Genomic DNA, 23,108 nt, shown 5'->3' on the forward strand with positions numbered 1-23,108 from the left:
ATGGATCTGGATGGAAGAGTTCTTCCTCTACAGTCCTAGGTTGAGTGTTAGACTTTTTTGGGTCGGTAACACCTTCTTTTTCAACGACTTTTGGTGTCTTATTGCTTTTCTTCGGCTCGGGCCTTTTTTCGGGTCGACGAGTGATTTGGGGTCGACCAGATCTTTCGGCTCAACACGTTTCTTGTGCTCGACAGGCTTTTTCGGTTGACTAGTTAATCAATAGGGAGGGACTAGGGATTGGAAGGTCTGTTTCATTCCCCAGGGTAAGTAGGTTATTTATCAAAGAGGAAACAGACACTTGTAACACTCAGGCCATGGGTTATATAAGTTTAGAGTAACCTCAAGAACCCAATGCAAATGTGGTAGGTGCGGTATATTTGATTCGTCCGCCCCGCATATGGGTAGTTGGCCGTTATCATTGGTTACTCCAAGTTAGTGATGTTGCCAGCCTCAACCCGAGGCACCTCTGGCCTGTCGTGCAGTGTCCAGAGAAAGAAAAAAGGAGTGTGTCAAATTAGAATCTCAAAAAAAGGAAAGAAGGTTTAAAAACTGAAAAATCACCTTGATTGATTTTATTTATTAATGTGATTTTCAGATTGTTAAAAATAATCTGATACTACTCAATTGATCGAGTTACTAGATCAAAGTAGTTAGAAACACTTATTACACAAACGTCGACATGTTTCTGCTCTGTCGGCCCACAGGGGTCTATAGAGCATTCGTCAGGACTCACAACAAAACAAAAATTATGTTAATAACCTGTGAAATTTTCAAGGATATTGACTCCTCCGGTTTCTTGTGCCCCCGGGGGCAGAGTCAGCACTAGACGAGTTTGCAAGCACACGCGGCTCTGTGTCCTGAGGGCCCCCCGATGCAAGCGAGTACTTCCCGGTCACAAGAAACCGGAGGAGTCAATATCCTTGAAAATTTCACAGGTTATTAACATAATACAGCACAAAAGGTGTGAGTAATACGTATAATTTTCGTTCAATTTTTGTTTTGTTGTGAGTCCTGACGAATGCTCTATAGACCCCTGTGGGCCGACAGAGCAGAAACATGTCGACGTTTGTGTAATAAGTGTTTCTAACTACTTTGATCTAGTAACTCGATCAATTGAGTAGTATCAGATTATTTTTAACAATCTGAAAATCACATTAATAAATAAAATCAATCAAGGTGATTTTTCAGTTTTTAAACCTTCTTTCCTTTTTTTGAGATTCTAATTTGACACACTCCTTTTTTCTTTCTCTGGACACTGCACGACAGGCCAGAGGTGCCTCGGGTTGAGGCTGGCAACATCACTAACTTGGAGTAACCAATGATAACGGCCAACTACCCATATGCGGGGCGGACGAATCAAATATACCGCACCTACCACATTTGCATTGGGTTCTTGAGGTTACTCTAAACTTATATAACCCATGGCCTGAGTGTTACAAGTGTCTGTTTCCTCTTTGATAAATAACCTTTTTCGGTTGACTGTCCTTTTCTGAATCAATGGTCTTATTTGGATCGACTGGTGTCTTCGGAGCACTTATTTTTGGGTCGATAGCCTTCTCCGGCCGTGCTACGGGCTTCGGTACGGCACCCTTCTTGTTGGCGACCTTTGCCGGGTCGACGGTTTTTGATACAGTGGGCTTGTTCGGGTCGGCGACCTTTTTTGCTTCGGCGCCCTTCGGCTGTGTGTCCTTGTTCGGTTCGACTACCCTTTTGGGGTCGACGCTTTTTGGCTGAGCGGCCTTTTTGTGGTCGACAGTCTTCTTTGGCTCGACGCTCTTGGGCTGTACGGCCTTTTTTGGGTCGACGCCCTTCGGGTCGACAACCTTATTTGGCTCTGGAACCTTCTTAGGGATGATGGTACTCGGCCCTGGGGTCTCTGAAGGTTTCGGTTTCGATTTAGGAGCCGAGCCGGACGGCGGGGCTGGCGAAACTTTTTTCTGATCTTGGCTAAGGCCTTTTGGTGCTGCCTCGAACGGAGCCTTCGGTAACCGGCTAATTGGTGTCGGGGGCAGTGTACTCACGATTTGCCCCGGTGGGATCTCGTCATCGGAGTCCGAGTAGTCCTCGACGGTGACGATCTCTAGGTCTGAATCTGGAGCTTCCGGTGGTTCTTGGTCGTCATTGAAGATGTTGTCCGGTTCCGGTGCCTGTCGCTGCATCTCTTGCCTAGCGGCCCATCGGATACTTATGATTTTCTTCGACCGAAACTGGGCGCAGGCTGGGCAGGTTTCTTCCCTATGGTCTGGGGAAAGGCACTTGTTGCATACTGAGTGTTTGTCAGTATGTGGGAACTTGGAGTGGCATTGTGGGCACCTTTTGAACGGGATTCTTTCCATCGACGGCAGGTTCATGTGGTGTCGAAAAGGCCCAACGGCCCGCGTCGACGACCGAGTCGAGATGGAAAGCTTTATCGAGTAGAGAGGTACCGAACGAGAACAATACCGTCGAAGTCGAAGGCCTTTAGAAAAGTTTTGTTTCAATTCCGAAGTTGGAGTATAGGAGTAACATTCGAACCCAATGGCGGAAAAAAACAATCTGAGGATGGAGAAGATGCCCATGCGCACTGTAGTCCAGGGGAGGAGTCACCTATCTTGTGATACTTCGAAGACTCTTCCAAGACAACAAAGTGCAATCATCCGGACCCAACACTAGGCGGCGATCTATGCACAGATATGAATTCAGCAGCCCACATGCCTCGAACATGGAGGTTACTTAGAACTCACCCTTTGGACTTTGCTCAAACCCAGTTCTTAGCTAAGGACTCCATCAGAGAAGGTACAGCCAGTGGAGAGATCGCTGTGGTGTGGAGCACTGTATTTGACATACTACTGGTGGCTCAATAGGAGGAGCGCTTTTGTTTATGCATTTATGTATTTGAGAGTTTTATATAGTACTAGCTAGACCCGAAGTTATCAGAGCACTTTATAACAGTAAATGTTCATATCAAAGATAACAAGTCTATAGAGAGCATCTGAGTCAGAGCGCTCCACAACAGTGAACGTTCACATCGACAACAAGCATATACAGAGCATCTAAATCACAGAAGTTTAAATAATTTAATCTGGGGCACCACATATACAAACAACAGAAGCAAACACATTCCCATTGCTTCACAAAACCTTCAATGCAAAACATGCCGGACCGACAGAACTGTGGCAGCATGGATGTGCTGTGCTCATTCTGTTATTTAACGGCAAATAACAGTCGTTTTCAAGTTCTGAACATGACCTCGGCCCAAACTACTACCACTAGTAGTTGCATGGGATATATGGTTCCTGTTGTAGAATGTGTCATGTAGAACCCCCCTCTGATGGCAATGATTGATTAAGGCAAATGTATCTAGGAAAGTTTTACAATTTCGAGTGGAAATCAGACAGACGGTCAAGGCTCTCACCCGCTCATCTTCTCCTGCAGCAGGTGGTCCAAACTGTTGCTGTATTCTTCAGAGGCACGATTGAGTTTGACAGGAGCTTTGGCTTTGTAGAGCATGTGTTGAACTTATGCCAATTAAGATCATTGTGATGTGTCCTTCTTGTTGTTGGGGCTCCTATGGGACGTGGAATGTCTCCTTCTTTCCAGATAGGTACTGGGTTACTATTTCAGTGCGCTGTTTGGTTTGCTTCAAACCAGTGCCAGTACATCCTCAGAGATTTTACAAGACACAAGTAGGCCTTCCATTAAATAATGTTATTCCCTGAAGGGCTAACATTTTGTGTCTGATGTATTGCTAGAAGTTCTAGCTAGAAGGAAGTTATAATTACATAAAGTTTACATATGACCAAGTGACAAAGTTATATTTTCCACATAAATGTCAATACTTGTAACTTTCCAAAGTGTAATTGTAAAGAGATTATCTTTCAATACTCTGACTTGCTCAGAATATGTTTTAGGGCCTCATTTAGTAGTTTCCGACAATGGGGCATATGCCAAAGATTGTCTCCAACATCTGGGTTGCAATGCCTCATTTAGAGGCAGGGAACCACAGAGCTTACGACGACAGGGGCTCAACCAACTCTGCAGTCAAAAACCTATCAGCATCTCACGGCCCACCTTATGTAGGACAGGCCTTCCAAAGCATAAATGTCCCAGTAAACTAGGAGAAAACTTCCAGTGCACAGAAACATTTTTTTTTTGTTTTTCAGAAGCAAAGCTCCGTCTTGGGGATTTGGTTTTGAAAACAAAAAAACATTAGCCTTGCATAACTTTGCATCCCAGCCAGCACTGCATTTTCGCCAAAGTAATCCTATATCTGCTTCAGCACCTAGTGAAAATTACCTGCTAACATGGCAGGAACCTCTTTATTAGGCAGGTTGCTTAACAAAGGGCTGGTGGACACAAAATCGTTGATGTCACAGTGACTTGGTGGCTGGCCCACTGAGATCTACAGGAGGTACCAAATCAGTTAACCTCCGCCCTAAAGTCTGTTTCTGAACTTTCACGCCTTTATACAGGTGATCGCCCTTTCATATTATTTTAAGGGAAGCATAAACTGAAAGCTAGTGCATATCACAGAACCGACTCACACCTCTTATTGGATCTCAAAAACAATTAACAAAATAGACTGCAGTTGGCTCAGTTACTGTTCTTCCCATAGCAGTAGGAGCCATGGTATTTTACTTGATATACATGAGCACCTTACTATCTATGCTGTCAAAAGTCACTGTTAGAGCAAACCTGACACAAAGCCACTAACTTTATACATAAAAGGGCCACTTTATATGGTATTCAGTGGTTTCTGCAAGTGTCACAAAAATGTGTCAGCTAAAAGCGCACATAAACACAAATCTTAACTAAAATAATTGTGCTGCTTATGCAGCAGCTCACAAAAAAGAATCAATTCTGCTTCAGCCTACCGCCGCTTTCAGATTTGCAGTCCTTGAAGTTTAGCTAAAGGAAACTCTCAATGTTGGGACAGTAGTGAGTAATCTTGGGACAGTAGCAGATTTGGGATGAGTATTTTGGAGAGATCCAATACCACGTAGAAGGGAAGAGGACTGCTCCTCAAATGCCTCTAAGTATCCCATCCACACACATTCCAATTACCATATGGTTGATGGACCAGTTGCAGGAAAGGAGGTCCAACCAGGAAGATAGCTTAACAAGCATTTGCAATGCAATAGGTCTCGCATTTGCGAGAGTTTGAGCTATTGACATTGTAAATGATAATGCCTTTTATTTATGTGTTTACAAAACCTGTAAGCGGTGTGTAAACACAGCTTGTAGGTTTTGTAAACATATAAATAAAAGGCACAGCCATTTACAATGCCAATAGCTCAAACTCTTGCAAATGTGAGACCTTTGTGGCACCCGAGCTTTCGCTTTCAACACTGTAAGCTAAAGCGCAGGTGCCACAATAGTTTCAAAAGTAATTTTTTCCCCCCATTTCTTAACTTTTGAAGTAATCGCGGCATCCTCACTTTAGCTTAAGATGTTGAAAGCACATAAATAAACTAAAAGAAAGGCATGCAGCCACGCTTGGCCATCAAATAACAAGAAATGCGCGGGCGCCATTATTATTGTCGAGGCGTGCCAAGCTGAATAAATGGGGAAAAAAAGCATTGAGGAAGAGTATGTCCTGTCTGCAGCAGCACGCAGGACAAAGCTATTTAAGAAAATAGTGCTCGTAGGTTGTAACTAAAGCCTACCAAGTAACAACACATCTAACAGGGGGTGCCCTCATGAGAGGCTACAATAAGAGAAAAGATGGTACTAAGGAGGGACTACTAAGCCCATTTACCAATGAAAAGCCACCCTTTACAAAGGACAGGGGCAGGAGCCAATTGTAAAGATGGGTGGAAAGAGGGCAGAGCTTCATGCCCTATCCTGAATATAGCATGTATCGAAAGAGATCGTGCATGCACTGCCTAGGCGAGACCTAAAAAGGGATAACACACTGCCATTGGTCACCAGAATGACAGGGACATGCACAGGTCAAAAAGCCCAACCCAATAGAATAAAGAGAAATAGAGCACAGGTGGGGAATGTGTGGTTATAGTGATCACAACACATTTGAAAAAAGACTTTATGAGAATGTAAAATTGCAGAAACTTCTCGATTCCAAATGGAAAGTGGTATGAAAGCAGCACATGTATTTAACCTGTCTATTACACTCAGGCATTATTGACATTTCTCCATCATCTGCACTGTCAAAGGCCAGATGACATAGTCAAAAAACCAACTGGCTGAATAATAGCAGGCGCAAAAAACTCTAATTCCGTTTTTAGGAGTGGGTGCACCAGTGAGGATTTTCCGAGGTAAACAACATCTGTGTTGCAGTTTAGACAATAACCTAAAGATTCCACGAACACTTCCATCTTAGCAACTACTGAATGAGACCAAGACAGGGGCTTCTATGACACACGATACCCTTGGCTTGCATAGCCTGTTGGGTTTACTGATGGCCAAACTATCTCATTGAAGTAATCAACCTTATTTACAAGAACCAATTAAACACTTTATGGGTCTCCTTGGAAGAAACAGCTTTGATGGTGCTATTATTAGTATTTGTTGAGCCTTGTAACTTCCTTTCAAACTTTGTACGGTGGTTCCTTTCTGAGTCAACCCACATGTAAGCACACCATTTTAGTTATGAGAACCAGTACGTGTACACTAGCTGCATGCCCAGAGACCTGTACTAAATTTATACTTGAATAGAAAATTGCCCTTTTTTTTACAGAAATTCTGCCTAAAATCGTAATCATGGATTCAACAGCAAAAATAAGGTGATGCTAGTGACAATGCCATTATCCAAAATGAACATTAAGCTGAAAAGGTAAACAACCGTTACAACGCAACTTTTACAACGCACTACTTTTACAACGCAACTTTTACAACGCAGGCTCCATTACAACGAAATACCATTACAACGCATTTTTTTACAACTGACTACTTTTACAACGCATGCCATTACAACGTTAGTATTGGTAAGTATATAATTATAGTAAAATATAATAGTATTATAGTAAAAATTTTATAGGTTTGGGTTTTTGGGTAAAGGGGTATTTTTAGGGTTCAGGGCTAGGTTTGGGTTTTTGGGTAAAGGGGTATTTTTAGGGTTCAGGGCTAGGTTTGGGTTTTTGGGTAAAAGGGTATTTTTAGGGTTCAGGGCTAGGTTTGGGTTTTTGGGTAAAGGGGTATTTTTAGAGTTCAGGGCTAGGTTTGGGTTTTTGGGTAAAGGGGTATTTTTAGGGTTCATGGCTATGTTTGGGCTTTTGGGTAAAGGGGTACTTTTAGGGTTCAGGGCTAGGTTTGGGTTTTTGGGTAAAGGGGTATTTTTAGGGTTCAGGGCTAGGTTTAGGTTTTGGGGTACAGGGGTACAGGGTAAAAATAAATTAAAATTAAAATTAAATTAAAATAAATTATATTAATTTTAATTAAGGGGTACAGGGTAAAAATAAATTAAAATTAAATTAAAATAAATTATATTAATTTTAATTAATTACATTTTTAAAAATATATTATATACTTACCAATACTTACGTTGTAATGGGATGCGTTGTAAAGGTATATGCGATGTAAAAAAATGCGTTGTAATGGTACTTCGTTGTAATGGATCCTGCGTTGTAAAAATTGCGTGGTAAAGGTAGGCGTTGTAAAAGTATGCGTGGTAACGTCATACATCCGCTGAAAATATATATTCAATCAGATCTGGTTCCATTGTTAGTGCAGAAGGATAAATAACACTTTAATGATTAATCCAATTCAGGCTTCCTCGAGTGTGGTAAATTACATTTCCCCAACTAATACAAATTGTGAAAAGAGTGTGTGCTTTTGAATAAACTTAAGGTCGAGAAGGATTGTTGATAAGCAGGTGGTGTCCACCTATATATAGCCTGTCAATTACAGCACCAACAATGAGATCACATTCACTGGACTATGTAATATTAGATCAGATATATTGCATACCTTTACTCCTTTCCCTGGGGTCATTCTGTAATTATCTGTAAGCATGTTTTGATCTGACTGAAAAAGCTGGTATCCGCCAGGCATGGAATAACACCCTCCTGAAATATTCTGTTGAATGGGGATAAATAGCTGCTGGAGCAGAGTTCTGCAGTATTCCATTGAGATCTTCTCATTCTCTGCGCAGAGTTGGTCTGTCTTGGTTTTTAATAGACCCTAAAACGATAAGAGATTGAATAAATAATAGGCAATGGACACAGGATGAGATACTGGGTTATGTCTAGAGACTGAAGGGGTGAAAAACTAATTACAACCCAGCACTTTAATTTCTGTTTTTCAAGATGTAAAAACCATAAAGGGAAAGTTGTTACATTATTTAAGGTTGAGGACAGGCATTTGAAAGGCCCTAAAATTGCATTTTCAATAGCAACAATTGGTGCTGAACAGATACAATGATCACAATACTTTCATAAACATACCCTCAACTCCATCTGGTACTTGTTATTTGTATCCATAAAGGAGCGGCCCATGAAAATGTTGATGGCCTCTCTCTCACAGGCAGCTTGGAGGTGATAGAAGTACTCTATTGTCTGCGTTGGGAACTTCCCGCTCAGTCTCATCTGTTCCTCGTAATAAGTGGCTGCCTCCTGTACTGCTGCCGAGTTTTCCATCGTTGCAAGAGCACTAACGGTGTCGCCGATGCATGGTATCGTTCCGCGGCCTATGGTGTCCACAAAGGTCATAGCTAGCTTGGCCAAAACTGAAAGAAAAAAACACAGCATGTTATTAGACGGCTGTATCAGGGACTTAGGGCCAGATGCATCAAAGGGTTTTGCCCATTCTGTTGTCTATGGGAAAATGTGTTCATGCATATGGCCCTTAATGTCCCAAATGAAGGGGAGACTCCAAAAAAAATAGTAAGGTAAGTGCAACATGATGGCCGACATTGTCACCCTTATGTCCTTGCCTACAAAACAAAATGATGGAAAGATTGTCATGATGCTGAACACTGCTTTAATCTCTAAGGCCATCACTATGAGTTTAATCGATTTAGGTGCACAGATACCGGAGAGGGGCAATGTGTAGTGGGGGGGGTTCTGTGAATCAGGCTGGATCCCCTAGGACCTAAATTCACATTTTACAAACTATTTGGAATTGGACGTGATATGTGGATCTAGGAATACCAAGTCCAATTCAGCATATTTTCTCCCCTCCTGTGGAAAATAACAAGCCCTAATCTGCACCCATTTACTACCTGCTTGGAGCATATGGTGAAAGGGTACAGGGGATAGTTGGGAGCTGTAATAAGGGTGTGGACAAGGCAGAGTAGGTGAGGGGTTAGCAGCTGCATTTTCGCTCCCACTGTTGAGCAGGAGAAGGGCTGCAGAGGTCCGGAGTATAGATCGCTTGCCGTACCATACTAGGTCGAGGGTTTCCAAGCCTGCAATTACCAGGTCTGGTATTTTCAGATCCATTCTCCGAGACATGGCCAGTGCCACGATTTTTGGGACCTTGGGCAAACACGAAACATAAAGGGCCCCCTCTAATTTGCATGTGATGTGTCATCAAATGAAGTGACATCATAGGAAGTGACATCACAGGGCAATTAATCGTTTGCTTCATTGAAGTGAATTGCAAAACGCAACTTCTTGGGAGTAGATATCAGTATAATGGATAAGAACACAAATACCCCAAATAAATCAAGTCCATATATTTTAAACCTGTTAGTGGATTACAATAGTCAAACTGGATGGAAATGCTGGCTGGGCGCAGCTCTCATTGAAAAAGGGTATCTGTACTCCTGTGTTCACTGTCCAATGTTAACTGATTACATGCACCTCTCTTTAAGCAATCTAAGGTGCATAATGGGGACATACTCAAGAACAAATTTCTTTAAGTGCTTCAATGAAGTGGTAGTGGGCACTAGAGCACACACAGGACCTCAGCCAGGATCTCAGTGGACATGGTACACAACAAACAGCTTAGCACAGAGTTGCTTACTGCAAAACACCTAATAGTGGTTATGTGTTTAAAATGAGACTTAGCAGGCACATAAATGTAATGCTGAAGGGAGATATGGAAAAATATGAATCTTGGCTAACAAAGGATGGAGCAGTCAAACTTGAGATGGGGTGTTGTAGGGATGGAGCAGGCTGACATTTTGTGAGACCCCACACCCCTTTTTACTTGGCCCCCGCTTGGCTGATCACCTGGAAACATTCCAGGAAGCAGCTGAGCTGATTGAGACTTTTTTTGGGAAAGTTTCATGAAGGTTTGTCAAACGGCGCCAAAGTTATTAGCAAACCAAATAATCAATTTCCTATGGAAACGTGACCTTTATACGTACCACTACTGAGCAATATTCATATTGTAGTGTTAAATATGTATTATATATAGATATGGTATAGCATGATCTCTATTCACTTATTCACAATTTGATTATGACCATGAGTATTATTGTCATTATTAGCAATTTATTATAAGTTGCTATTGGTAGTAGTGTTCACTGTAGTCACAGTAGCAGTCACAATAGTTGCAGTCTTAGTGGTGATAAACAAAGAAGGCAATAGATGTTTAGTGGCCACAAAATGAATTCCCTTTCCCTTGCTGTAAATTCTAGAGTAAATAAATACTTCATGATTGAGTATTAAACATAGTACTACTGCCCACACCCTCGGGATGGACACTCTAAGGTATGGATCTTCTCCGTAGAAATAAAGGCCTAAGAACCTAAATTCACTGGAAATGTCAAATGAAGGTCTGGCCTAGATTGACGTAGAGGACAAGACCACAGACTCACTTTTCCCAGTCAAAATGTTCCCTCCTTGGCTGGTTTTAGGTTTACATTCTTTAAAGATGTATTGGCAGAACATATTTGTCTGCTCAACGAAGTCGGGCTCCAGGTCCTCCTCCTGAAGGTCTTCAAGTTTCTTCAAATTCGCTTTACCGGAAGGTCGATCAAAAACAAAGCACTTCCGGACCGGAAAGGAGGCCCGGATGCATTCTCGAGGAAGGTTTAAGCTGGAAACTTTGTCACTATTCCCTAGGGTGATAAAAAGGAGGCAGAAGACAAACTGCAAGTTAAACATTTATTAATTAATATTGATAATGCATTTAAAGTATTTGGCAAGAAAAATGAAGACTCAGTATAATGAATTACAGCTAGCTAGCCCGGTGCAACATCAGCAGTGTCTGCTATGTCTTTTTTATTACATTTAATTTTGTTGATTTTCAAACAAAAACAAAGACCGAAAACAAAAGCGGAACCGTACTGCTGATAGTGCAATAATGCTACAAAATCTCTTACATCTATTAGCAAAAAAAAAGGGACAGAGTATAAGAAATCAAGGTTCAATTGAAGCTCGTATAGCAGCAACACCTACGACCTACCACCCTTACCATGCCGGTGGCCAAGAGCCTGTCCTGTTATAATCTTTGAGTAGATATTAGCTATTTGTGGTTAAACCATCAGTGTAAGACAAAACGAAAATAACATTGTAAATACTTGAAACAATTCACCATTGGCCAAGGGGTGTGGCGGCCTAGTGCTATGGTGGTGGTCCAGTGCAAGTTTATGTTCTTTCTCAGACAGCGAGCTTTACATACAATGTGCTGGTGGATATTAACATTGTGTGATCTCGTTAAGATCAACAGTACTGAAGGGTCTCCATTAGGTACCTATCCATAGCTCATACAAGGGACGATACCTGTGTGATGGTTTCCGAGAACAAGCATGAGATAATACTGTACTAAGGGGTGGTGGGACTCTCATCTACCATCTAGGTGTGCTGGGGGGGCAATAAATTCTCATGCCTGTTTTCTGTCAGAGCCATGGTAATTCATCACATTATCTTGCTATTGGGAACTTATAAAGGTCTCATACCTCTTCACTGTGTGGGGAAGCGCTTTCCCCGGCTGTAGAGTCTTTGGCAGCTGCTTCCAACTGTGTTATGGGTGGGCCACAGGAGGATTTTCAATGCATTGGGATGGTGTGTTTCACCAGAATGAGTAAAGAAATCAGCCAGTTTAGTACCTGCTTTTCCCGCTCTGGGCGTGGCGTAATTCCCAGTAGACAGGCTTCAAGGGAAGTGTAACATTCCCCGCCAGTGACCTTCTTTAGGGTGTCTGGAACCTTTTGCCAGAATTCAGTCAAGAGGGCAGCTCCACACTCTGCTCCATCTTCGTGGCAGCTGTCCATGGATGCGGAATATTCTTTATTAAGTATATGAGAAACTCTGTGGAGTTGATGGCATTGGATTTGTTGTAATCTGGCATTGCAGTACACTTTATGGGGGTATTCTAAAAGTTTCATCCTACGTTTTTTCAATGAGTGGGTGTTTTTAAGTCTCTATCCCAGCGAAGTTGAAGCTTAGTTAGGGGGAAACAGCAGTGATGTATACAACAACGTAATTAATCTGCATCTCACTCCGAAGCTGATCAGTGTCTGCATGTAGTTATGTTGTTGCGACTCTGAGGTGGTGATGTGCCAGTGCTTGCATAGCTTTGCAAAGAGCATCCTGCGTGTCAGGATCAACCCAGGAGGGATGTTGGAGCAAGCTTGCAAAGTGTCAGAGGGGAATATCATCTCATTCTCAACAAGGTGCCCTACTGTAGGAAGGCCAGCTTGGGCGACGCGAGCTGTCATTGATTGTTTCTGAGGTACTGGAGAGCAAATAAGAGAAATGAGGGAATGTCAGTTGCATATGTTTTAGTAGAAGTCTTCCTGAATTCAAGGACATAAATCTGCAGTGCACTTTGTGACTATGATCCAAATGTTTTTTCATGCTGCCTATAATGTTGCCTGTAATGGCTTTCCTCTGAGTTTCTATAAATAAAAATGGCATGCAACGAACATGTTTTACTAAATGATACATCAACTGTTGAACAACAGTATATGTTTTTTCAAGTTAGAATTTTTTTTGTGTAAGCTGTATTTTTACAGGAAACACATCCCCATGCTTTCCTCATTATCCATATATTTGCATACATTCAAGGAGCATTCTGGAAACATTATAAGTAGCCTTGAATTGTTCCATTTTGTACACCTGTGCTTGTTTTTATACTTGAACCACTGTCAGTGATGCAACCTGAGCTCATAGCTTACTACATTTCATTACAATCCTCACCTTGACAATAAGTAATTAGCATTTATTAATCATATATACAATTATGAGCAACCTCTACATGGATATTAAGCTTGCCTTAGTGGCAGATCATCCATTCACAGATCCACACTATGGCGCTGTAAACTGCAAGCCAAAGTGTTTGTGCTACAATGGGTTGGGACTACTTGTCCAGTGGACAAAGTAAGCACAACAATTGTTTGTGACCCCCCAAAATATGACCTGTGCATCTCAGCTATAGGGATTTCACACCTGAAATAATAGTAAGATCCACTTACGCAACAAATCAAACTTGTAATTACTGTCCATTTTCTTAGGTATACAATGGTGAACTTTATTCTGGTGTCTGAGGTACCTAGGGAAATTGGTGTAACTTGCACATGTAAGAATGGTATCGATATGTTCGCCCTAAGGTGGCAGGGTATGCCCAGACGTGGGTCCCTTGCTCACTCTGCCACTGGATTCAAGATAGCCTGGCTGATGAGGGTTATGAACCAGAAACCGGTCCCAGGATGCTTGTTTCCGGTCCAGGAAAGGCATGGCTTGGCAGTTCAGGCTGGACTGATCCCATGAGGCACAGGGTCGGACTGATTTGCATATGGCCATGTCTGAACTGGGATGGTGGAGTGAGCTAAAGAATGATGATGGATTAAACCCAGATCAGTTGACTGGGGGTGAGTGTTTGATTTGCTCAAACGCTCCGCCCATCATCCCCTTTGGTATCGCTTTGTTCGCCCTTAGTTGGCAGGGTATGCCTAGAAGTGGGTCCCTTGCTCACTCTGCCACTGGATTCAAGATAACCTGGCTGATGAGGGTTATGAACCCGAAACCGGTCAAAGGATGCTTGTTTCTGGTCCAGGAAAGACATGGCTTGGCAGTTCAGGCTGGACTGTTCCCTTGAGGCACAGGGTCAGACTGATTTGCATATGGCCATGTCTGAACTGGGGTGGTGGAGTGAGCTAAAGAATGATGATAGATTAAACCCAGATCAATTGACTGGGGGTGAGTGTTTGATTTGCTCAAACGCTCTGTCCATCATCCCCTTTGGTATCGCAGGTAAGAATGTAGGCAACAACACCTGATGTGCTCCTCCAGTGTGCATGAAGACCATAGAAGAGCAGTCTGGTTCTGCTTACAAGGGAGCAGTGCTGGAACGGTCAATGAGTCACCTTTCTACCGGATGGTATAGCTAAGGCCGTGGAAATTGACTTTAGATACTCCAGCACAGGTCAATGTTCCAATGTGTGACATGCTGCAGACATGTACTGAGGCTAAATGTAAGCAGCTGGTTATCATTGACCTTTCTCAGGAGGTAATGTAAACACACGTACGGTAACGCAAACATTGAACTGTAGCATTATTGTGCTGCAAAAAGAAAATTGTAAAACCTATAAAATGACCACCTGCTAGTCATGACATTTCACTGGTCTCTGCACTGATCATCAACACGTAGAAAGCACAGTGGATACAGAGACGATACAAAGATCACATTGAGGTGCTTCTACTCCTCTCAACTCAGCATGTGCTTTACTAGTGGACTCTTATTTTTGCATACCTTTGATCAGTTTCAGTGCATTTTCCAGGTACTCATCTGCTGAGATCTGTTGACCTTCTAATTCTAAGTCCAGAGTGAAGTCTCGCACTGTCCAGATAAAGGTGGGGAAGAAGTCGTCTCCTGCACTTTTAGAGTCACTGCCCGGTGATGATTTCATTTTTATATGCTTTGACAGCTCTGTTGCATAGCTGAAGATCCATGTTAAGAAAAAGAGAAGAGTGAGTCTAAAGCTCAAATCCATGTATGGTATCTTGTCTTTGGAAACTGATTACTGTCTGGAATTTAAATGGTGACAAAGTGAATACGAATATTTGTCCTGTTCTTGCAATCTGAAAATCAGTACTGAATATGAAGTGATGAAGCTGAAATCAGCACAGTTTCTCTCGAAGTATTGGAAGAAATAACTATGGAACTAGCAGCAATACTTCTAAGAGTTTGTTTGGTGTGCTAGCTGCATAAAGACCGGGTGGGTTGTATGTCAACATACTGAGCTAAATAATATCAGCATGCACTTACATCAACTCCAGAATATTGACCACCAACAAAGCGCAAGGCAAGCTGTAAAGATGTACTATATTTGACTCCTCAACTACTTACCTTGAAGATGTGTTGGAAATCATTAATGTGCAGGTCAATGTAAGTGTAGATGGATATAAAAAAGTCTTGATATTTTGGGAGAACATCGATGTGGTGTCCAAGGTTTTCTTTATAATGTATGGTATTTGACAAGGGTCTGAATAAAAAGATAAAGTGTCAAATCTGAATTCAGAGGGGCAGGCTATAGAGGTTAGCGAGCTGTGTGCTAATGGCTGACATCTGAAGGTAATATCCAGGCCAAACGATTGAAGTCTGCCAGTCCTAGTCAGCAAGGTACTAATGATATAGACAGCCCTATAAAGAAGCACAAAATGTAGCAGGTCATCAGTTTAAAACTAATACACAAACATTTTTAATAATGTCTATCCAGTCTTCTCTCCACAGTATTCTCCACAGTATCAACAATATAGAAAATGTTATTTCAAAGTCACTGCCATAGACTAGGTTTAAATTCCATTAAAAAACGCAGCCACAGTCTTATTTTGAAGATATTGGCTCAAAAACACTACCATAGTCATTTGTTGAATATCTCAGCATATACATATTGTCAGATTCTTATTTTGAAGACACTGGTGCAAAAATAAAACTCCACCGTTTTACTTGAAGGAGTTCGGGCAAAAACACGGCTGAGGTCTTATTTTGAAGATGTAGGCGCAGAAACACTGCTGCGTTCTTATTTTGAAAACGTCAGTGCACAAACACAGCTACAGTCTAACGTAGAAGATACAAGTGCAGAAACAACTCAGTTGACTGACACAGCCAGACTAATATTTTGAGAAAGTCGGACCTAATACATCTCCATAAACTTAGCTTGATGATTTCATGCAAAATACACTGCCAGTATTAGCTTGCCTCATTTCCGAAGGATGTTCACCCTTAGTTTGACGACTTTGGTAAAGTGACGCTGCAACAGCCTTAGTTTGATGGTTATATTCAAGACTTTGCCACTGTAAGCGCACCCCTAAGAGAACTGGCAAAACAGGGACAAAGTTTCACGTGGACTGACAAATGCAGCAAAGCGTTCAAAGAAATAAGACATGCTGTGACAGCAGTGGATCACCTAGCATATATTGATCCGAGACTGTGCACCGAACTAACTGTGGATGCGAGTCCAGTGGGACTAGGGGCAATACTGGTGCAACACCAACCAGGAAAAAGACTCCCCAAGACACGTAGTGGCATATGGAAGCAAAAGCCTGTCAGATGTGGAAAAAAGATACTCCCAGCCGGAAAAAGAGAGCTATATCTCTCTCTCTCTCTCTCTCTCTCATCTACCGCTCTCTCTATCGCTCTCTCTCTCTCTCTCTCTCTCTCTCTGACCACAGGCAGCAGTCGGCGAAATGTTTGTTTGCAACAAAGGGGGAGATGTCGTGCCCTGGACAAGGGCACTAGGACCCTGTGGCAGAGGTCAAGGGACACCGGACACCAGTTCCGGTCAAGGGAGGGGACAGGGCATTCCTGGGCAGAACCCCGAGGCAAGAGGTCACAGTATATGCTTGCTGTAGAATGGTAAATAAACGGGTACCTGAAAAGCCCCCATCGTTTCCTGTGTCTGCTTGGGGACGTGGAACACGACAAAATGTATACAAAGGCCCTTTATTTCCCGGTCCAGAAATGTATTCCATATTTCAAGGACAAACATTCATGATGCTGGAAACAGGTGGAGATACTGAGCAGACTCAATAATTCAGGCCATGGTATCTCCACCTATAGTTTCTAAGCTTCTCTCAGTGAGGCCCTTAGAGTGATGATGACTATTAAGCTAGCATCTTGCCATCCCGATTCATTTGACATTTCACTGATTTTCTCATCTATGCTGCTTTTATGAGCATTTCACAGAATACCATGCAAGATAAATGAAATTAAAATGAAGCCTGTGTTTCTGACTAATGTTAATATTGATGTAGATGTACGCAATGATACTTGTTTGTAAAGAAACAAATTTGAATCACAGTTGTCGAAATACTCCATCAAGCCAGAGTCAGAAATAAGTGGCCAGACAGGCCCTGCTACCTACGCCTGAGTCTATTGATTTACAGATCACAGGTGGTGTGACACGTAACCAGCAGGACAAACGTGTGAACATGAAAAAGTCCCACAGACAGGCAGCAATGGTCTGAGGAGATTGGCCCCAATAAAACGCACATGGTAGGAGGGGCGTGTGTTCCCAAAACACCATAAAGAATTTTGGAACACTCAGCGAATTAGGACACAGCGATCACGTGGTCCCCATGTCAAACATCTGGACATGTTATCCCCTGACACTCATTCTGTCCACACAAGGTCGAAACCCACCTGCATTTCTCATCAGCTGGGAGTAATTTATGACTCCATGACCAGGCTGGTATTCCTCGCCCTGAACAGGATCTATGAATTGTTTTATGATGCTTCAAGAAATGTATAAAAATATGCTCAAAACGGCTATACTTTGAGGCAATCCTCATACCCGTTTCTGTTTGCTGTGCTCCCGGCCGCAGTGTTTAACAAATTCAACTGTTCCTGTTTTGCCAAATACCTCTTGACTTTGTTTTTTTTAAGTAAAATCATATTCGAGCAGCATTTTTGCCAGCCAATCATCAGAGATTGGTGCTTTGAACCCAACTGCAGCTGAAGGAAAGGAACCTGCTCTGACGGATTCACATCAGGACAGCAAGGAAGGTAAGCAGACGCCGCAATTGATTGAAAGCTCAGCTGAATCTGCGGGGCGGAGGTCCGTCCTGAAGCTACCGTCACATGGGTAAGACACTACATTTGATCCTTAGTCCCAGCATTGAGAACTATGAAGAAACATCAAAATGTAAACAGAGCGCCCTGCCACAGACAGAAATATGACATATTGTCTATTTTATGTGTCTGAACTGAGTAGTCGCAAGGCAGCCTCGGAGGTGATCCTGCTGATAGCCTGCACGCTAGGAAAGGTGAAGGATGTTAGTTGCTTAGACCGCTGAGCGTGATACATATGGTACGTATAGGCCCTGGCCATGATATATGTCCAGCACATTGACCTTATTTTTTTTAGTCTAAAAGGGTTTTCTCAGTGCTACTGGTTTCCTAACACTGTTGGTATCTGAAAGTAGTGAGGGATGTTTTGTGCTTGGACCGCTGGGCGTGATACAAATGGTACGCATGACCCTTGGGTGTGATACAGGGTATAATTCTGACGCTAGGGAAATTGTGGATCTTCTGGTTTAGGTATAGCTTGTGCAAGGCCAAGGAGGGCCTGTGGTTGTAAAGTTGTTTCAGATTTCCGCACATATTGTTATCTTTGACCCGGAACCGACAGTGACAGGCTATCGGGCTTACTTAGTCCCATGTACCGCGCAAAGCTTCCCCTCGTAATCAAGCAGCATGCACTAATGAGTGGGCTAAGAAATGTTTTGACAAAGACATCATTTTTTTCTCTGTCACTTTTTTCTCATTATGGTAATTAATTGATACATTCTTGATGTTGTGGTAATGGTAAATTGTTGCAATTGCACATCTTGTCTTGAGTGTTGCGTTTTGTTACTGACTGAGTGTACTGAGGAAGGCGCCACTAATTCTTACAATCGTTTTTCCATTTCGGCTGTCTGTCTGCTGAATTCACACATTTTCAACTAACAATTGCACTTTCTTTCAGGCTGTGACCCTTCATATGCGTTTTGTTTGTGTCTGAGAAATATCTATTCTGATGCATCTATGTAAATAGTATTGAGCTCGTAGAACTAGCTGTAACCAGTAATCCCTGTGTGTTTATTCTCCCAAATTTCAGAGTAGAATCTAATATATGCTAGAGCATGTCAGTCCCTAAAAATGTTCATAGCTATCATGGAGTCGCAGTTGAAACACTTGCAAACTAGGTTTCCAAAATAGATTAAAAAAACTTTGCGAGTATTGCCATGAATGGCACACAGACACTAAGGCACACATGTTCCCCCATGCCAGAGGGGTGAACCTTCAACACTAACATAATTGAACATGCAAGAACACACATTCGGACCAAATATATAGGGAAAAAAGACCAGAAGACAGCCACTGTTAGAACAGTGGGCAATCTTTGAGGAAACCCACACCGACAGTCCTTCCCTAGAACCCGCAAGTAAGGCATATGTGCCTCCGCCACCGTATGTAGGAATGGAGGTGCTCTCTTTGCTATTTAAAGGCAAATTCATATTCGAGCAACACTACTAAGACAGGGGATGCCTTCGGTGTGAGTTGAAGTTTCTGTTTACATGACCAGCATAATAATTTCAGCATAATAAATATGCAACACAGAAAAACCTCAGAATGATGTTGCAAGTAGAAATAATGACTCCCACCCTTCTCCTGAATATTTCTAACCAACATCTCTTACTGTCTCTTATTGAAAACGTTACAAAAGGATACTGTAGTTGCTCCAGTGCCCGTTGGTCGATTGTGCCCATGCTGTTAAATACAAAGGTGCTGCTTAGTAGTTCTCCCACGGCAAAAATCCAATTTTCATTTGTGGAATCACCCTGGGATAGAGAAAAAAATACTCCTTGGGTTCAGGATGTAGTAGGTGATCTTTTATCAGATTATGATCTGTAATTTAAGGAAGTATGATCTGATTATTCCACTCATCAAGGTTGAACTTGCTGCACACTACCTAGAACTCTGGACTAAATTAGGAGACTTCATTGGCAATGATGGAGATATCCATAAATATGCTGAAGACTTTTCTACTTCTACAACTGCCTCCCGCTATAGAGCCTCTGTGGTGAGGGATAACTAAAACTGTTGGAACTCTTCATCTGGACATACACAAGTTGGAGCTGAACGTTGATTTGAAGGAGGGTTCTTCGGGGAAGAGTCGGAAGAATGCAGAGCTGCTGAGGCAGAACAGGGTCTTTAACAGGAAAGTCCAGATCATCAGGGTGGAGAGTTAGAGGCAGCAAGTTTAGTACCAACATTCCAGTTAAAGGAAATTTCTGTCCACAGACGCCAGAGTCCTGTCTGCATTATTGTACTTTTGATGGAGTCTTCTGCTTAATTTCAGAACAAAATGTTAGCACATACTTGTGAATGCATACCTTCGCCTTACACTAGCGCCTTTCAAAGTGCCTAATTTAGTACTACTTCATTTGCAAACTATGTTGTTTATTTCTACAACTTTGCATTCTCAAATTACATGCTATGTTAAAAAGCATCCTCTATATGCCTTAAGTCCAGCATGAATAACTGATGTATACCTAAAACTTTTGTGGTCACCCCCTTTTTTCCTTTAAATGTCTCTCTTCTTCCTTTCCAGCATATGCCTCTTCTCTCTGAGCACAACCTTCTCTAAACCGCATGTATCTTTTTCGTAATCTCGGTTATTGTCATTCTGAAAATTGCCTTCAACTCTTTTCATTGATCAGAGCCTTCCCATTTTTGGAAAGTGATATCCCTACAACCAAACCCTACATTATCTCCTCTCGCTCATCTATTAACTCCATAAAACCTCTGCATGTTCTCTCATACCCCCTTTTTCTAATCATGATCACATCTAACTCCTATTACTTCAATTAATTAAATCTACTACAAATAAACTGGAGTGAATGCATGGAATGGTTTCCCTGAGCACACAAGAGTAACACCAATACCTCACAATATGCAATTACAGTAGACAACCCCTCCAAAGCAGTGTGTTGTCTAGCATAAAGATCTTCAACGACTCGTGAGAGGTAGTGAGTACTATAAAAATGCAATCACAATTCGATACAACTCATTATTGCTGGAGCATTTGACAACTGCCTGTTCTCCCACACAGTTAATGATTCCTAGTAAGCCATTAAACATGTCCTTTACATGTGACCTCTGTTTTTATCCAGCACAACCTGAATCACTCAACTGGCTACTTGCAATGCATCAAACAAAAAACAACACATGTATAACCACTAGCAAGGTCTTTATCATCATGACGGTTTGGAAGACTTTCACATTTCATTGCTTAATATTCAATGTTTTCACGTTAAAGTTGTAATCTAACTTCAAAAGCACAAATGCTCTGAACTGGTTATGTGACAGCATTGAGTATTATAAAACACAATAAATGAATTAGTATATGATAAAACAAAATCTTTGCTTACATTACAGCCATAGTGTAAAGGTTAGATTACCTTCTCAACGTCTCCCAGCCCTTCAGTGTCCAGTAGCACAAGTGTGTGGTTGTATTTCTCTGGGTGGGGCATACACCACATCCAAATGCCCTTGGTGTGAGACTGGACAGTAGGTCCTATGGAGAAACCTGGCAAAAAAATAAGAATCTATGAGCGATCCCTGCCACCTTTTGTGCCCTTGGAAAATCATTAATCCATTCGGTTTCTGATAAACCTTTGTTCTCTTAGCGAATGCTTCTCATCAGTGAGAAACTGAGGTATTGGGGGAGGGAGGGAGTCTACATTTCATGGAAATCTTCAGCATGACTCTGACTTGCATTTTTCTATGAGCAAGACAAGTTTAATAACATTAGAAGCAACAAGCACTTTTTAAAGTGGGAGGTTCTAAAACATGGTCTCATGACTTGAGACGACAAAGATACAGACTGAGTAGTTCTTCACAGAAGGTTACCCTATCATTTGAATTGACTTCAGCAGGCAACGCAGTAAGGGATAATAAACATATAAAAAATGAAAAATCCACTGACGGGCAAGGCAGAGTTTCAAATTTCTTTTTATTTATGTAGCGGAACTCCGTGGAGGTCCACATAAGATAATGGAAGGCATGTATACATTAAAATACAGATATAAAGGATATCCGAAAATGTAATTTTGAGTTCAAAAGTACATAGAAGCTACCCTAACAGTGGGCACAGCATACGCGTAAAATGTCCAACATTTAAAATTGCACGTCAAACAATTTCCCAGTAGAATAGAGGGTGTTGCACTTAATGGCATATACAATTATTTTGTGCCACCATTGCAAACTGTGCAAACACTATGAGGTAAAAACATTATATAAGAGCACAATAGCAGCAGCAAAACCAAGAATGTAGGCGAATGATAAGAGGATATTGCACTTAATAGCACATAAAGCGACTAATGCAATGACAGAGAATAGTAATGTAATATTGAAAGTGAATGTAAAGCTAAGAGAGTCATTTAGACACTGGGCACCTGCCATATTTCACTTCCTGTGCCATGTTGGCTTGTTTTATTCCTCAGTGTGCGTCCTGACTCAGAGGTGGGACCCTTTTCATAGGAAAAAAATGTAGTGACTGCAGGTCCACAATGCAGATCTGCAACACACAAACCAGTGTAAAACTTGCACATAAGGGCAGTATCTACTTAGGCAAAACATGACCATTTTTAAAAGACCTACAACAGCACTATACCCCCAGTTCTGTGGGTTTTTTATTGCTTCTTAATAAGCTTCACCTAGTCTGTCCCCTAAAGTGTATGCCTCTTAAAGGAAAACAACGTGTTTATATCTTTTGATTTGGGAAAAAAGTGGTTACAAAGGCAAATGTATTTTCCTCATTTTCTGCAGAAACTGGCTTATTTTCCCCGTAGTGTATATACAAATGTATATATGTATTTATGTATAGTAATTAGAGTATTTTGTATAAACATTTTTCCAGTCCATTAATTCATTTTTTAGACTAATTGTAATTGGATGTTCTTGACAAAAGAAAATTTGCAAGCACGAATAGTACCCACCTCTGTTTGTGCGGGCTAGTCTGTTCATTAGGTAGGACTTGCCCGTGCGATACAGACCCACAATGGTCACTACTACCATTGGCCCTTGGATGTCAGACAGAACTTGCAGAGCATCCTGTCTCAACCTCAGTTCTCCTTCCAAGGTGTTCTCGATTAGGCACAATGGGTGGCACATATTGACTTCACGTACCATTGCTTCTCTGTGAGGGTGAAACAAAATAGATGTGGATGATGAAACAGTGTAAGGAAGGACGGAACTTATAAGAATAAATCAAAAGTAACACATAATCGACA

At 41.8% G+C, this 23,108-nt stretch overlaps 1 protein-coding gene across 6 annotated transcripts in view; it reads right to left on the reverse strand.

The window, feature by feature from the left end:
* The window catches only part of LOC144791799 (guanylate-binding protein 1-like), a 164,897-nt gene that overhangs the window by 72,505 nt on the left and 69,284 nt on the right, over positions 1-23,108 (reverse strand). For all 6 annotated transcript variants that reach the window (XM_078666569.1, XM_078666571.1, XM_078666570.1 and 3 more), the window contains 7 exons: positions 22,815-23,014; positions 21,276-21,403; positions 19,543-19,652; positions 14,581-14,768; positions 10,703-10,945; positions 8,382-8,662; positions 7,906-8,118 (listed from right to left, as the gene is read on the reverse strand). In XM_078666569.1, the coding sequence (XP_078522695.1) occupies positions 7,906-8,118; positions 8,382-8,662; positions 10,703-10,945; positions 14,581-14,768; positions 19,543-19,652; positions 21,276-21,403; positions 22,815-23,014 (1,363 nt within the window). The remainder of the gene's footprint in view (positions 1-7,905; positions 8,119-8,381; positions 8,663-10,702; positions 10,946-14,580; positions 14,769-19,542; positions 19,653-21,275; positions 21,404-22,814; positions 23,015-23,108) is intronic.

The sequence above is a fragment of the Lissotriton helveticus genome, chromosome 11, assembly GCF_964261635.1.
Source record: "Lissotriton helveticus chromosome 11, aLisHel1.1, whole genome shotgun sequence".
NCBI lineage: Eukaryota > Metazoa > Chordata > Amphibia > Caudata > Salamandridae > Lissotriton > Lissotriton helveticus.